This window comes from Chelon labrosus, assembly GCF_963514085.1.
Source record: "Chelon labrosus genome assembly, chromosome: 4".
Taxonomy (NCBI): Eukaryota; Metazoa; Chordata; class Actinopteri; order Mugiliformes; family Mugilidae; genus Chelon; species Chelon labrosus.
The window spans coordinates 16,547,764-16,561,540 of NC_140340.1; the positions used below are offsets into that span (position 1 = coordinate 16,547,764).

General features: G+C 48.4%; 1 protein-coding gene across 1 annotated transcript; it reads right to left on the minus strand.

Annotated features, from left to right (window-relative positions):
- Nucleotides 1–10,509: 10,509 nt before the first annotated feature.
- On the minus strand, nucleotides 10,510–12,963 carry LOC311486488 (elastase-1-like). Its single transcript, XM_084542358.1, has 8 exons — nucleotides 12,819–12,963; nucleotides 12,476–12,573; nucleotides 12,258–12,358; nucleotides 11,720–11,845; nucleotides 11,331–11,467; nucleotides 11,088–11,230; nucleotides 10,767–10,916; nucleotides 10,510–10,603 (listed from the first exon to the last, which is right to left on the minus strand). Exons 1-8 carry the CDS (start codon nucleotides 12,856–12,858, stop codon nucleotides 10,592–10,594), a joined length of 807 nt encoding a protein of 268 aa, XP_084398484.1. The 5' UTR covers nucleotides 12,859–12,963; the 3' UTR covers nucleotides 10,510–10,591.
- Nucleotides 12,964–13,777: the final 814 nt, after the last annotated feature.

Genomic DNA, 13,777 nt, shown 5'->3' on the forward strand with positions numbered 1-13,777 from the left:
TGCACCTGTGGTCTGTCTCACACAGTGTTATCACTTTTTGCCAATTGAATGAGGTCCAGAATGAAGAAAGCAACACTGGCTGACTTTGTATCAGTGGATGAGTGGATGGAGTTACAGGGACTCAAGGGATTTAGAAGATTATTTAGACAGTTCCTCTTGCTGCATATATTTTGGGAAACTGCTCAACTGCTTATGGGAAAATAAACTTTTTCAGGTGTAAAGAAAAAGGGAGTGCAATCATGAGTAGCTGACCCTATGGCTGAGTATTATTCTCAACGTTAGCGTGAAGTTCTAAAATGATCTGATGTAAGAGAGTGCAAGTTCTTGTGAATATTCACACTTCACCACGTGTCCATTTGAACCAGCGTGAATTATGAAGTAAGCCTGGGAAAAGAGGCAGCTGTGCCATTTCTGACTTATTTAAAAGAGCATTTTGTAATTGCGCACAACGAAGATATGTCCTAAAGCGGAGTAAATCTTTTTCCTTCACATCCAGTTTATCTTCGTGTGTTAGAATGACTTCAGCTGAGTGACTGTGTTGTCGATGTTTCTTCTTCTATGTTGCAGATGTGTTTTTTAAACGGAAATACCAGAAAGTAAAGTTCTGCCGTAAAATGACTATAGAAACAAAGCTATTCCTCTGTTTCTTGGCTTTTTCTCTTACTATGTCTATAGCGTCAAACACCAGGGCACATTCCTTGCAAGTGGCAATGAGTCACATTTGGATTCGGATTCTGAAGTCACAAATATACAGAACAGTTTATCTCACTACAAACGAAGGAGCCGTGGCATTTGGAGCCGTGGGGTCAAGAGGAACATCCCATTACTTGTTCATTTCTTTGTTAAGGCAAAAGCCAGTGCAACATATTTAAACAGAGTTTCATTTGACAAAGACATATTCATTCATTCATTCATCTTCTGTAACCGCTTGTTCCTGTTAAGGGTCGCGGGGTCTGCTGGAGCCTATCCCAGCAGTCATCGGGTGAAAAGCGGGGTACACCCTGGTCAGGTCACCAGTCTATCGCAGGGCTAACACAGAGAGACAGACAACCATTCACACTCACATGCACACCTACGGCCAATTTAGAATCATCAATGAACCTAACCAGCATGTCTTTGGACAGTGGGGAAGCCGGAGTACCCGGAGAGAACACACGCAGACACAGGGAGAACATGCAAACTCCACACAGAAAGGCCCAGTCGGCCCATGGATTCGAACAAGACATATAATAAAACTGTATAATGTTTGACTGATGTTAATTTTACTCAAAGGGCACAGAACAGGTCATGTTTCATGGTAAAAGGACAGTGTTATATCTCACACAGGCTTCGCCCTCTACTGGACTCTATGGGTATAACCCTCTTCCAATCGCGTACACGCGATGGCCCACTGAAAATTAGCATGTACGTAGCCGACCCAAGGGGCGTGCCTACTTTTCCCGCCCTTCCAGCGGGTATATAAGCAGGTGCATCGCCATCTGCCCTCATTCCTTCTACTTTCAGCGTCGGCGAGTGCCCACTGACAAGACATCTCCTAGGATGGAGTCGCCGCTACAAGAACCACGCAACTGTCCGGCCTGTCCCAGCGGTATCATCGCTCCGACAGACCTGCATCTAATCTGCTTCGAGTGTCTCGGAATGGACCACGCCATCGCCGGGCTAGAGCGGCGCCCGGCCTGCCCGTGCTGCAGAGACATCCCCCGTGTCCGTCGCCAGCAGCGAGCCGACTTCTTCTCCGGCCAGACTCTACTCGCCCTGTCCCCCGACGTCAGTGACGAGGAGAAGCGGGAGGATGAGGAGGATGCCATGGAGGAGGAGGATGCCGCTCCGACGCACACCACCACCATGCCTGAAGAAGCATCGCCGACCGGGCCAGCTTCAGCCTTCGTTGCCGGCCCGCTGACACGAGGAGACGAGGACGAAGATGAGGAGCTGTCCCTATCTGACGCCTAGGCTGTCTTTGGCGCCGCTTCAATCAAGCTAGACTTCCCGAAGGTCATGACTAGAGCAGCGGAGTGTGTCGGGCTCCCCCTGCCCCCACCGCTGCCTCCGAAACCAGTGAGCCGTCTCCGCCAAGGGTTTTACGGCCCGGCTCAACCACCCCGACCCGTGTTCGTCTCCCCTGCGCTTCCTGACATCTGGCAATGTGTCAAGGCGTCATGGCAGGAGCCGCTGAAGACCAAGGCAACGGTCGTGGGTATGGCTCCCTTCTTGCGTGTGCAGGGGGAGACGGAGACTGTGTTCCCCGGTGTGCCCCCGCTCGAAGAGGCTCTCGCTGCGCTCATTATCCCGCACTCAGCCGGCTGGTCAGGGAATAGAAAGCCACTACCACCGCTGCCACAGGATAAAGACACTCTGGAATATTTTGGTAAAATATTCCAGCTGGGCGCGCAGCTGGCCACAGCAGCAAACAATTTGGGTGTGCTGGGCGTTGCGGCTGCGACTTCACTCCAGCACGACGCCCCCCCCCTTCCCCTGACACGGTGGAATATCTCGGCCGGGCCATCGGTCAGATTAACAACCTCATACAGGGGGTCGCTACCACCGCTGGACGCGTGATGTCCCTGTCCATCGTCGGCTCACGCCACGTCTGGCTGGGGCTCACCGCCCTCCCCAGATGGGAACGAGAGGATCTTCTGGCTGCACCAGTCTCGACAGACGGCCTCTTTGGCTCCCTCACTACGGTGACGCAGCGACTGAAGAGGCTGGAAGAGGAAAAAGCGCAGCTGAGCCGCCACTTACCGCTCGCCGCCACCGCCAAGCAGAGGGCAGAGGACAAACTGCCCCGCCGTAACGCGACGGCAAGGAGGAGAGAGCGTCGCCAGCGGAAAAGCTTCCCCACGGCGACCCCCTCGGCAGACACGCGGCCGGCCCCGCCGGGCGCACCACAGCAACGCCCGCCGCGGGACCCCAGTGTGGCTCGTACTGCAGTACGCGGCACCAGCAGACAGACGCCCAGGCTGAGACTGTCCGGTTCCTGGGGCGCACGGCAACCGGCCAAATGACTGACAGGAGGGTCGGCGCAGACAAGCTGCCGCGCCACCCTCCCTCATCGTTCATATGGTTTTGTGTGTAAGAAATGTTCTGCTTATGCCACTGAGTGTTATTGTTCTGTGGATGTTCAAAATGTTTTTATTAAAACATGTTACTCCACTCAAAGAGCGGAGTAACATGTTACTCCCACCCCCTCCATGCCCCCGGCTTCCCGCGCGGCCCCGGCCGGTGTAGCTCTCGCTGCGCCGTCCGACGGGCTGCCGGCAACATGTGCTCCACTGTTACACCCCCGTAGCGGGCCTCCTACTCGGGGCCCCTCGGTCGCGGTTACACAAGCACATTCTTACAACACACCCTCTGCCTCCCCCATTGTGAGAGACTCGGCAGAGCGGAGCACTGTTGTCTCTTTCAACCGGGAACGCTCTGCCGTTGTTCCCCCATATGAGCGCTACAATCGGCGGCGATGCATGAGAAATTTTCGCTCCCCACTGGTTGTAGCGACCTCACAGTTAGCCTCACGCGTTGCTAGCCTACACCGTGTTACTCCCTCGGTCGGGCTGGCACAGCATGCTCACGGGCGGAGGAGTGATGATTGTCAACACCAAGCCTGTGGCTACAACGGCGAATACAGCCATCACTCATGCCGGCGTGACAGGGCTATGTCCCCGGACAATGAGACGGTTGTCTCGCGTGATGCACATCCGAACCGTAACATTGGCCAGCTTATCTCTCGCTCTCTTAACCCGCACCACCGTAGTGAAACGCTCGGGTTAGCACGAGCTATCGCCCCGTCGGACAGCAAAAACACCGGAGCGGTCAAGGTTGTTAGCTGCTCCACAACACAGGGGATGATAGCTGGCTGCTCGTGGGCGGTACCGGCAGCCCCTCGCAAGCGCCAGGTGGATCACGCTGCCTCGATGATCCATGATGCTTATCAGTCTAAAAGAAGAAGCGTCACTCTTGGTTACCAGTACCGTAACACTGAGCTGAACAATCCCATTTATTCCCCTGCTATTATTTCCTCGAGTGAATCTAATAGCGCCGGGGATTTCACCTTCTCAGAGGCTGTGAAGTGCCGGAAGACGGCGGTGCGTTTAGGTGACACCACGCCGGCTCGGACAACGGAGATGCGTTCACGGACGATCCCGAGACCTCGGACGGCGGACCTGGTGCGTTCAGGAACGACTCAGCCCTTTCAGAGAGGGCCCCCCATGGGCCAAACTCCCTTTTATGGCGGGTTTGGCGGCGGAGAGGGCCGAAATAGCATATCACAGCTTTCTAAAAGCCGCTCCACAGCTGCCTGCACGTCCTCTCACGTGGTTTTACGAAGCGTGGCGGAGCAGCTGTGTATTGACAAACTGGTTGGACAGGACCCTCAGACTGGGATACTCACTCCAGTTCTGCGGGCTCCCCCCAGCATTCAGGGGTATACAGGAGAAGGGTCTATCTTCACAGCAGGAGGTGGATTTTCTCAACGGAGAAATTCAGGACCTGCTGTCAAAACAGGCCGTGTCGATTGTTCCCCTCCACAACAGGGAACGGGGGTTCTACTCCCCATACTTTTTGGTTCCCAAGAAGACGGGGGATTACAGACCCATCTTGGACCACTGTGCCCTGAACACGCGTATTGGTCGCAAAACGTTCCGCATGCTAACTGTAGGGAAGCTGCTGGAACTTGTCAGACCAGGGGACTGGTTTACAACCATCGACCCGAAGGACGCTTATTTTCATGTCGAGGTGGCCCCAAAACACAGGAAGTTCCTGCGTTTTGCCTTCCAGGGAACAGCCTACGAATACAACAGGCTCCCATTTGGCTATTCCCTGGCCCCCCGTACGTTCAGCAAGTGTGTGGACGCGGCTCTACAACCGCTACGCAGCCACGGGATGAGGGTCTTCTTTTATTTGGACGACCTCATTGTTATGGCCAGGTCCAAACAATGGGCCATTTTTCACACAGCTCAGTTGATACTTCACCTGACCAAGTTGGGATTCACCATCAACTGGAAGAAGAGCAACCCCCAACCACGCCAGCAGGCCGAGTATTTGGGGATTGTGCTCAACTCTGTCAGCCTGAGGGCCGTTCTGTCGGAGTCCAGACGGATGGCCCTACAGCAGGAGGTTTTCAAGCTGCAATGGGGCCCACGTGTTACAACCTTGACGGTGATGCAGGCACTGGGACACATGGCAGCGGCTCACCCAGTGGTTCCACTGGGACTGCTACACATGCGTCGCCTGCAGAGATGGTTCGCCAGCCTACGCTTAGACCTCAAGAGGCAGAAGTTTCGGCTGCTGACTGTCCCCCCAACGGTGCAGGGCAACCTGCGATACTGGGGGTCCCCACAACATTTGTTGACCGGGACACCGCTGGGACGAGTGACCTCGTACACCTCGGTGTTCACGGATGCCTCTCTGAGGGGGTGGGGAGGCACCTGCCTGGGGAGGGCGGTTGGTGGTGTGTGGCCTCCGGGGGAGGACCGTCATATCAACCTCCTTGAACTACAGGCAGTGTTCCTAGTTCTCCAACACTTCGATCACCTGCTAAGGGGGAGACACGTGTTGGTGAGGACCGACAACCGCACCACGGTCGCTTACATCAACAGACAGGGCGGTGTACATTCCGCAGCCCTGCTAGTGATGGCGGAGAACCTGTGGTTATGGGCTTCAGAGCACCCGCAATTTCTGAGAGCCCTCCACGTTCCGGGACTCGAGAACAGGGGGGCTGACCTCATGTCGAGGGGCGGCCCCCTGGAGGACGAGTGGAGGCTGCAACCGGAAGTAGTGCAGCAGATCTGGAGGCGATTCGGGAAAGCGACGGTGGACCTGTTTGCCAGCAGGTCGACCACCCACTGCCCGCGCTGGTTCTCCCTGAGGCCACAGGACCATCCACCCTTGGGGGTGGAAGCGTTTGCACACGTGCCATCGCCAAGAGGGCTGCTTTACGCCTTCCCCCCCCTCCACCTCATCCCCCAGCTACTGGAGAGAGTGAGAGTGGAGCGGTTGAGGGTCATTCTGGTGGCTCCCGACCGGCGGTCGGTTTCGTGGTATGCGGAGTTGACCCCAATGGTGGTGGCTCCACCATGGCCCATTCCCCAATTCCGAGGGGCGCTGTCGCAGGAAGCAGGCGCAATACAGGCGCCGCCGATCCTGGGCCAGCCGCTTCAAGCCTGGCTCCTGAAAGGGACAGGCTGATACGGGCCGGGCTGTCTGCGCAGGTGGTGCAAACCATCCAGGCAGCTAGGGCTGGATCCACCATTGCCTGTTACAGGGCCAAGTGGTTGGGTTTCCAGCGTTGGTGCGAGGAGAGGGGAGTGGACCCACTGACATGTCCAGTGGGGGACACTCTTTCCTTTCTACAGCTTTTGGTTGATAGAGGGCTGTCTCACGCGACTATTAAGGTTTACGCTGCAGCCATCTCATCATGCCACGAAGGGTTGGGAGGAAGTCCAGTCTTAACCCACCCTCTGGTAAAACGGTTCCTGCAGGGGGTCAGAAGACAGCGGCCAGTGGCACGCACTTCTGTGCCACAGTGGGAATTGTCATTGGTGCTCGAGGCCCTCACGAGGGACCCCTATGAGCCTTTGGAGCACTCCTCCTTAAAAGCGTTGTCATTCAAGACAGCATTGCTGCTTGCTCTGTAGTCAGCCAAGAGAGTGAGCGAATTGTGTGCCCTGTCGGTCCACCCAAGTTGTTTACTTATTCGAGGGGACCGCAGTGGTGCCATCCTTAAACCGAACCCCTCCTTTGTTCCTAAGAACATAAGGAGTTCTTTTCGGTCTAGGATTATCCAACTGGAGGCTTTTCATCCCCCCCCCTCATGGGGATTCGAGGGAGGCGAAACTGCATCTCCTATGCCCCGTGCGTGCGTTGACGTGTTATGTTGACCGCACGGCCACCGTCAGGAACACCAGCCAGCTGTTGGTGTGTTATGGTGACGGGACGGCGGGCAGAGCCCTGTCCAAGAAACGTTTGGCGAGGTGGCTGTGTGAGTGTATCTTCTCAGCCTATAAAAAAAAGATTCCTGCAGTAAACTATTTCGTATTTTACATACGAGTTTTGTTTTGCATCATCCTAATACCATCTGAACAGTTCCAGTTATGATAACACGTTTTGTACATAGAGAAACAGCAGATAATTAACATAATCTGAATTCAGTGCTCAGACTGTAGCAGATTTTTCAACCTGGGTTTTTCACCCTGTTTACAACTGGCATTAACATTAACAACAGGTGTGAAGTGCAATCTAAAACTTGACTTTTCTAGCCTTCTTTGATGCAAAATCATCAATTACATCATCATACGAAATCTGTTGTGCAACGCTAATAGTTGCTAGTTCAGCAAAACTAAAAACCAAATACAGTCGTCTTCTGTGGCTAATAGCAACATATTAGCAAGAGGCTTATAAATAGCCTATACCCACTGCGCAAAGACACGTTCAAATAACGTCTTTTCAACGTCGTTTCTGCACGTCGAAGTTTGGTCCTCTGAAGGTGCAGACTGTTACAACAGACGACGTATTTTCCCGACGTCGAATGAACGTCCGTTACTGACGTCCGCAGGACCTCTGTATAGGAGCCAGTTGTAGTCCGAATGTGGTCTTCTAGACGTCGTTTCTACGTTAAACTTAAACTCATTTTAGACTACAGTCAGGTCTACAATAAATCACAATCCAATCCCGACAGTTTTTTTCCCCAATCTTTATTGCAAACGTCAGTCTTAGGCAACATAAAATGCAGTACAATTTGTGAAAAAGTGGTAAAATACAATAAATAAAATTACCTTCGGTCTGTGAATAAAAATGTAACAATAGCCTACAAATATAATACAAATAGAACAATAACATAATAATAAAAAAAAGTAAAAAAAAAAAGTGCCCTTATGAAGTCCTCAGTTGCCCGATTATGAAACAGGATGACTCCATCTGCACAAGTAGAAAAAGACAAATGATTAGCGATCGAAACGCCAGTTAACACCGCCAGCTTTTTTAGAATGCGTCTGTATTGCCGGAAAAAAACAACAACAACAACAGTTATCCCAACAATGGCGGCCAGCCAAAGTCTCACACAGGAATAACTACTATCGCTCTCATAATGATAGCGACCGAGCAACTGTTGTTTACAGTGTTCCCTGCAAACATTTCGACGTCTAATAAACGCTTTAATGTGTACAATTGTTCACGTTAAAGCGTCTGTAAACGTTAGCACGGTGGTTGTGTTCAAAGGCTAACCAGCTGATGGGAAAAGATGCAATGCTAACTGTAGCAACAACCGTTTAGATTAATACGACAAAGCTAAAACTGCACTATAAATGAACATAAAGTTAACTAGGCAGAGACCGAACTTACCTGCAATTTAGTGAACGATGATTTAGACCAGCTGTAGTAGAGGTCGTAGCCTACGGTGCAGACTCGGCCATTGCTTCCACAGAAGAGGAACACCTGGGCCAATCGGAGTGGCTCTTACGGTGTATGTGATGACACAATGCCTCAGCCAGTTAGAGTCGCGAATTCGCACACATTTCACCCGATATGACTGTGGCGCAGAACTCAGTTAAATTTAGCCAGAGACCCTTAAATAAACCAGTAGGAAAAATACGAAAATGTAAAATAACAAAATATTATGTACAATAAATAAATAATAAATATTTTTAAATCTCAAATCAACAATCAACAATGAATATGAATATAAATTATTAATCATTCATACTGATTAATCATGTTGATAACAAGTTTGATATTTATCTTAAATAAAAAAAAAAATACATTCGTCAATTTCCTGCACCTGTCTTAGACGTCCATATGACCTCCAGAAAAGTTATCTAGCTGACGATCAAATGTTGAACGGCATATTGACGTCTAAATGGGGTCATGGTTAGACGTCGAAATAGCGGACCTAGTTTGCACGTCGTGTAGACGTTCAGAATTGGTCATGGACCGACGGACGCAATATAGACCTGATCTGCACGTCAATCAGACGTCTAATGTTTAGTGGGTACAGTCACTCACGTCACTCATAGAAATCTGCATACCTTTATCTTTTCCCCGTTTCTCCTCCTATTCTTTTCTTCTTTTTCTGAACTGGGCACCTGATGGCTTCTTTGATCTTTTACTTTGATCCATGATGAAGATGAAGACTCGACATCATTAACTTTTGCATTAACTTTTGCCAACACCGTCCGTTCGCCCCTCAATCAACGGGAGTTACGTGAGTCACGTAGATGACTGCACAGATTATTATTATTTTTTTTTCATTTTTCACATAACCCAATTAATTACATGTAGGTATATGGGTATATGTTAATTTTAGGAATGAAACACAATTTATTTGGAAGCAGTTTGTGTTCCAAATAAATCGCCCTCCTCCCCCTTGCCTCTTCTGACACACACACACAACCCACTCCACTGACTTGACATGGAAATAAGCCGTAGTCTAGAACAGGGGTTCCCAAACTTTTCCATGCCAAGGCCCCCCAAACAGCATTAGCTTCTGGCTTTGCAAACCCACAGACAAGGTTACAAAATATGTAAAGAAACATGAACTTTTAGAATGTTTTTTCTTACATTTATTCACTATATAATAATATAATAATGAATAAAAATAATAATAAAGTTTTTTACATCTTCACTCCAATTGTCTGAGGCCCCCCCTAGCGCCCCCTGGCGGCCCCCAGGAGGCCGCGACCCCCACTTTGAAAACCACTGGTCTAGAAAACTGTCGAGTTTTTTTATTTTTATTTTTATTTTTTTATTTATTTTTATCTTTTGATGCTTGTGCGCCCTCACATAGATTGCGCCCTGGGCGGTCGCCCACATTGCCCATAGCAAAAACCGGCCCTGCACTCACGATACATCTCACTCAAGACTCAGTCTGGCTTTACCTGCCAGGGCCAGAGGTGATTATACACTCGGTCCCCTCCCACAACTCTTCCTTCCGTGTTGATCTCTATGTAGCTGGGTTGAAGTTTCACCTCAGCCAGAGCTGAGGTGCGGAAATTGAAATTTATTTAAATGTGATTACCTCTTGCATTAATTAAAAGTGTCTGCGCTCTGAGTTTCTAAATGCATTTACAATGCAGCGTTGACATTTCCTACCTGTGGCTGCGAGAGTGGCGAGAAGCAGACACACGAGCATGACTTGCGGTGTCTCAGCTTTCCCAAAAGCACGCCTCATTCTTTTAAACCCTGAGCTGACCTTGATTTATTGTGAGCCCTCGGCTGAGCTCGGCAGCGGTTAGACACGCACCTGTCGTCTTTCACAGACTTTATCACAGTTTGCGGTTCGTGATAACGTGTTACCAACATGCCAAAATAAAAAGTGTTTTTTAGAATCTCTACCCAAATTGTTTTTGAACACCTGCGGCCACGCTTCACCCAATAAATTTGTGAATGTCTTTCATAAATGTAGGTCGGGTAGTTTGATGCTTTCAGCAAACTAAATCTGAAAATATAACCTTTAGTGGCCCTAATGACAAACTGTCTGTTGCATAAACTGGAAAAATAAAATAAAAAAGAGTCATCACACAAAGTTGCATCAAGTTTATTTTTGAAGCATGAGACCAAGAGATGAAAACGTGGTCTTCGTGTGCTGCAGCATGGACGACTCTTACGCAATGATCTGGAAAACAGGAGAAATGATTAAGCATCACATGTGCAACCAAAATAATGCTTGCTTTAAAAAGATTTTATACGTTCCATTAAGTCAAAATACTTCTGTTTAAAAAAATATGTATTTTTCATCGACTCGTGTATTAAACATCAAAGATGTGCTTCATACTAACCGAGTTGATCCATGAAGTATAGGCAGAGATGCGGGTGAAAACAGTGGGCTTCTGGTAATAATTGCATCCCAGTGAAGACACGAAGCTGGTAATGCCATGGACGTAGTATTTTCCATTAACCAAGCAGTTCAGAGGGCCACCAGAGTCACCCTGATAGAAACAAGATTAAAGACATAAATAAAGTATCTATCTATCTATCTATCTATCTATCTATCTAAATCTTCTTGTTTGACATTTTTAATCCCATTTGCCAGCGTATCACTTCAAAGGACTCAAAATTCAAAAACCTAACAAGTAGAAGGAATATGAGCCTATACTTACATTGCATCCAGACTCAGCTCCACCTCCGGCGCACACCATGGTGGTCTTCACAGTGCTGCCCCACCAGCCGTAGCTGCTGCAAGTCTTGTGGTCCACCACAGGAAGGTAGGCCTCCTTGAGCTGAGCAGCCAGGCTACCACCAGCTGATCAAAATGAAAGACTCGTCGAGTTACACTGAGTATTACAGAGAAGACCCGAGCGCGGTATTGACTTCGTTGTAGAGGGATCGTGCGATCGACTCACTGGAGGTGCGTCCCCATCCAGTGATGTAGCAGAGGTTGTTGTGGGGCAGGACCTGGCCAGAGGGAGGCAGAGAGGCCAGCTGGACGTAGGTGTTCAGAGTGACATCAGAAGAGAGTTTCAGCAGGGCAATGTCATACCTAAGGTAGAGAGGAAGCAAAAATACTTTCATGAGATTTTTGCCTGTAGCTTAGACCGACACTGCCTTCAGGTCATATTAATGAAGACCCCAAATCAGCAGATCTGCTAAGATGATATTGTCTCAAATGAGCAAAATGTAAAACTAATTGGAAATCCCTACTAGCAAAACTGTCTTTAAAATAACACACTTCTCTTCTGGACTCTACAAAAGAGCATTTAAACTGAATATTAGAAATAAAAGCAATACTCACCCACTGGCCACGTTGTTAGAGTTCCAGTTGGCGTGGATGTAAACATTGCTGACCTGCCTGACCTGCTCTCTGCCGCTGTTGCTGTAGATGTCATGTTCACCAAGAACGACGCGCCACGTCCTTGCGCTGCAATGTTCCAAAGAGAATCACAATACCGGTGATGATCAATAATTAGCTTCGCTTGAAAATCAGTACGGCTTTGTGAATTCTTATTACAGTAAACCAAAGCAAAAGGGAAAGAATGCAACTTAAACGAATGGCTTTGCTTGTGGTTTGACTCATTTCTTTCGATTAGGTTTGTCCGTTTTTAATCAAGCACATGAATCCCCCTGGTATGTGACAGTTATAAATGAGGCCGTGAAAAGTTTCCTCATACTGCTGACATTTAGAGCCACTGAAATAAATCATACCTCAGTGTTGCGGTAAGAGTAGGATGTGGACATTTGAGTCAAAGTAATCAAGAGAAAAAAAAGGCACAAATATTACTAAAGCTCACACAGCTGAAGAATCCCGAGTCTGTAGTTAATCATTATGTTACCTGTCTACGCAGTGAGCAGCGGTCAAAACCCAGCCACTGCGAATCAGGGTTCCTCCGCAAGTGTGGTAGTAGCTGCTGCCAGATAGGTACTGAAGGGAGATCTAAAGGGGAAGAAACAGACCCAGAAAAATAATTGAAACTTGACTTCCTTCTGTACTGGCACATGTTTTTCTTATTCTGAAACTATGGTTGCATTTAAGGATAGATCGTTACAGCACCTGCCAGGGCCAGGAGTTGGGGCTGGCCACTTCACCTCCCACAACCCTCTCATAGCTCTCCTCCAGGTACTTGACCTGGGGATCCAGCTCAGCCAGCGCTGGTTAAAAACATGAACAAAAGGGGTCTGGTTTATACAAGGATTTCCTCCTATATCTCCTATTTGTTTTTCATCTGCAGAAAAATGACAGTACAGAAAAACACTGGGAGAAGATTAACCTGGAGCTCCTGTGTGTTCACTAAACTAAAACAAACTGACTGGCTGGATGACAAACAGTAAGAAAATGAAAGAGGCAAACAGAGATAAATAATGAATAATTACAGTACAGTGTGTCATTTCCTTACCCAAGGCTGCGAGACTTGTCAACACCAGAAACCTGAGCATGTCTTCAGCGCGTCAAAAACGTTTCTGCGAGGAACGGGTTCTTCTCGCCTTCTTTTATACCTGAATTAGACCTCCAACTGATGTGGAAAAGTGTGGCAGTTCTTTCCCTTGTGACAAAATCCAGGTATGCACCTGTGGTCCGTCTCACACAGTTATCACTTTCGCTTGACGCACCTCTTGCCAATTGAATGAGGTCCAGAATGAAGAAAGCCACACCGGCTGACTTTTTATCAGTGGATGAGTGGATGGAGTTACAGGGACTCAAGGGATTTAGAAGATTATTTAGACAGTTCCTCTTGCTGCATCTCTTTTGGGAAACTGCTCAACTGCTTATGGGAAAATACATTTTTTCAGGTGTAAAGAAAAAGGGAGTGCAATCATGAGTAGCTGACCCTATGGGTATTATTCTCAGTGTTAGCGTGAAGTCCTAAAATGAACTATCTGATGTAAGAGAGTGCAAGTTCTGGTGAATATTTACATCACTGCTTCACCACGTGTCCATTTGAACCATTTTTTAAACGGAAATACCAGAAAGTAAAGTTCTGCCGTAAAATATTCCTGTGTTTCTTGGCTTTTTTTCTTACTATGTCTATAGCGTCATTCCTTGCAAGTGGCAAGGAGTCACATTTGGATTCGGATTATGAAGTCACAAATATACAGAACAGTTTATCTCACTACAAATGAAGGAGCCTTGGAGTCAAGAGGAACATCGCATTTCTTCTCTTTTCTCTAAGTGTTCATGTCTTTGTAAAGGCAAAAGCCAGCGCAACATATTTAAACAGACTTTCATGTGACAAAGGCATATAACAAGACATAATAAAACTGTGCAATGTTTGACTGATGTTAATTTTACTCAAAGGGCACAGAACAGGTTATGTTTCACGGTAAAAGTCAAATAAAATGTTATTTTCACTTGATG

What these genes read in the sequence shown, in the direction of transcription:
- LOC311486488 (XM_084542358.1), bottom strand. Translation starts at nt 12,858, where the DNA reads ATGCTCAGGTTTCTGGTGTTGACAAGTCTCGCAGCCTTGG. An exon ending in GACAAGTCTCGCAGCCTTGG is followed by an intron (nt 12,574 to 12,818) that starts GTAAGGAAATGA and finishes GTTTTTAACCAG; the next exon opens with CGCTGGCTGAGCTGGATCCC. An exon ending in GCTGCTCACTGCGTAGACAG is followed by an intron (nt 11,846 to 12,257) that starts GTAACATAATGA and finishes GGAACATTGCAG; the next exon opens with CGCAAGGACGTGGCGCGTCG.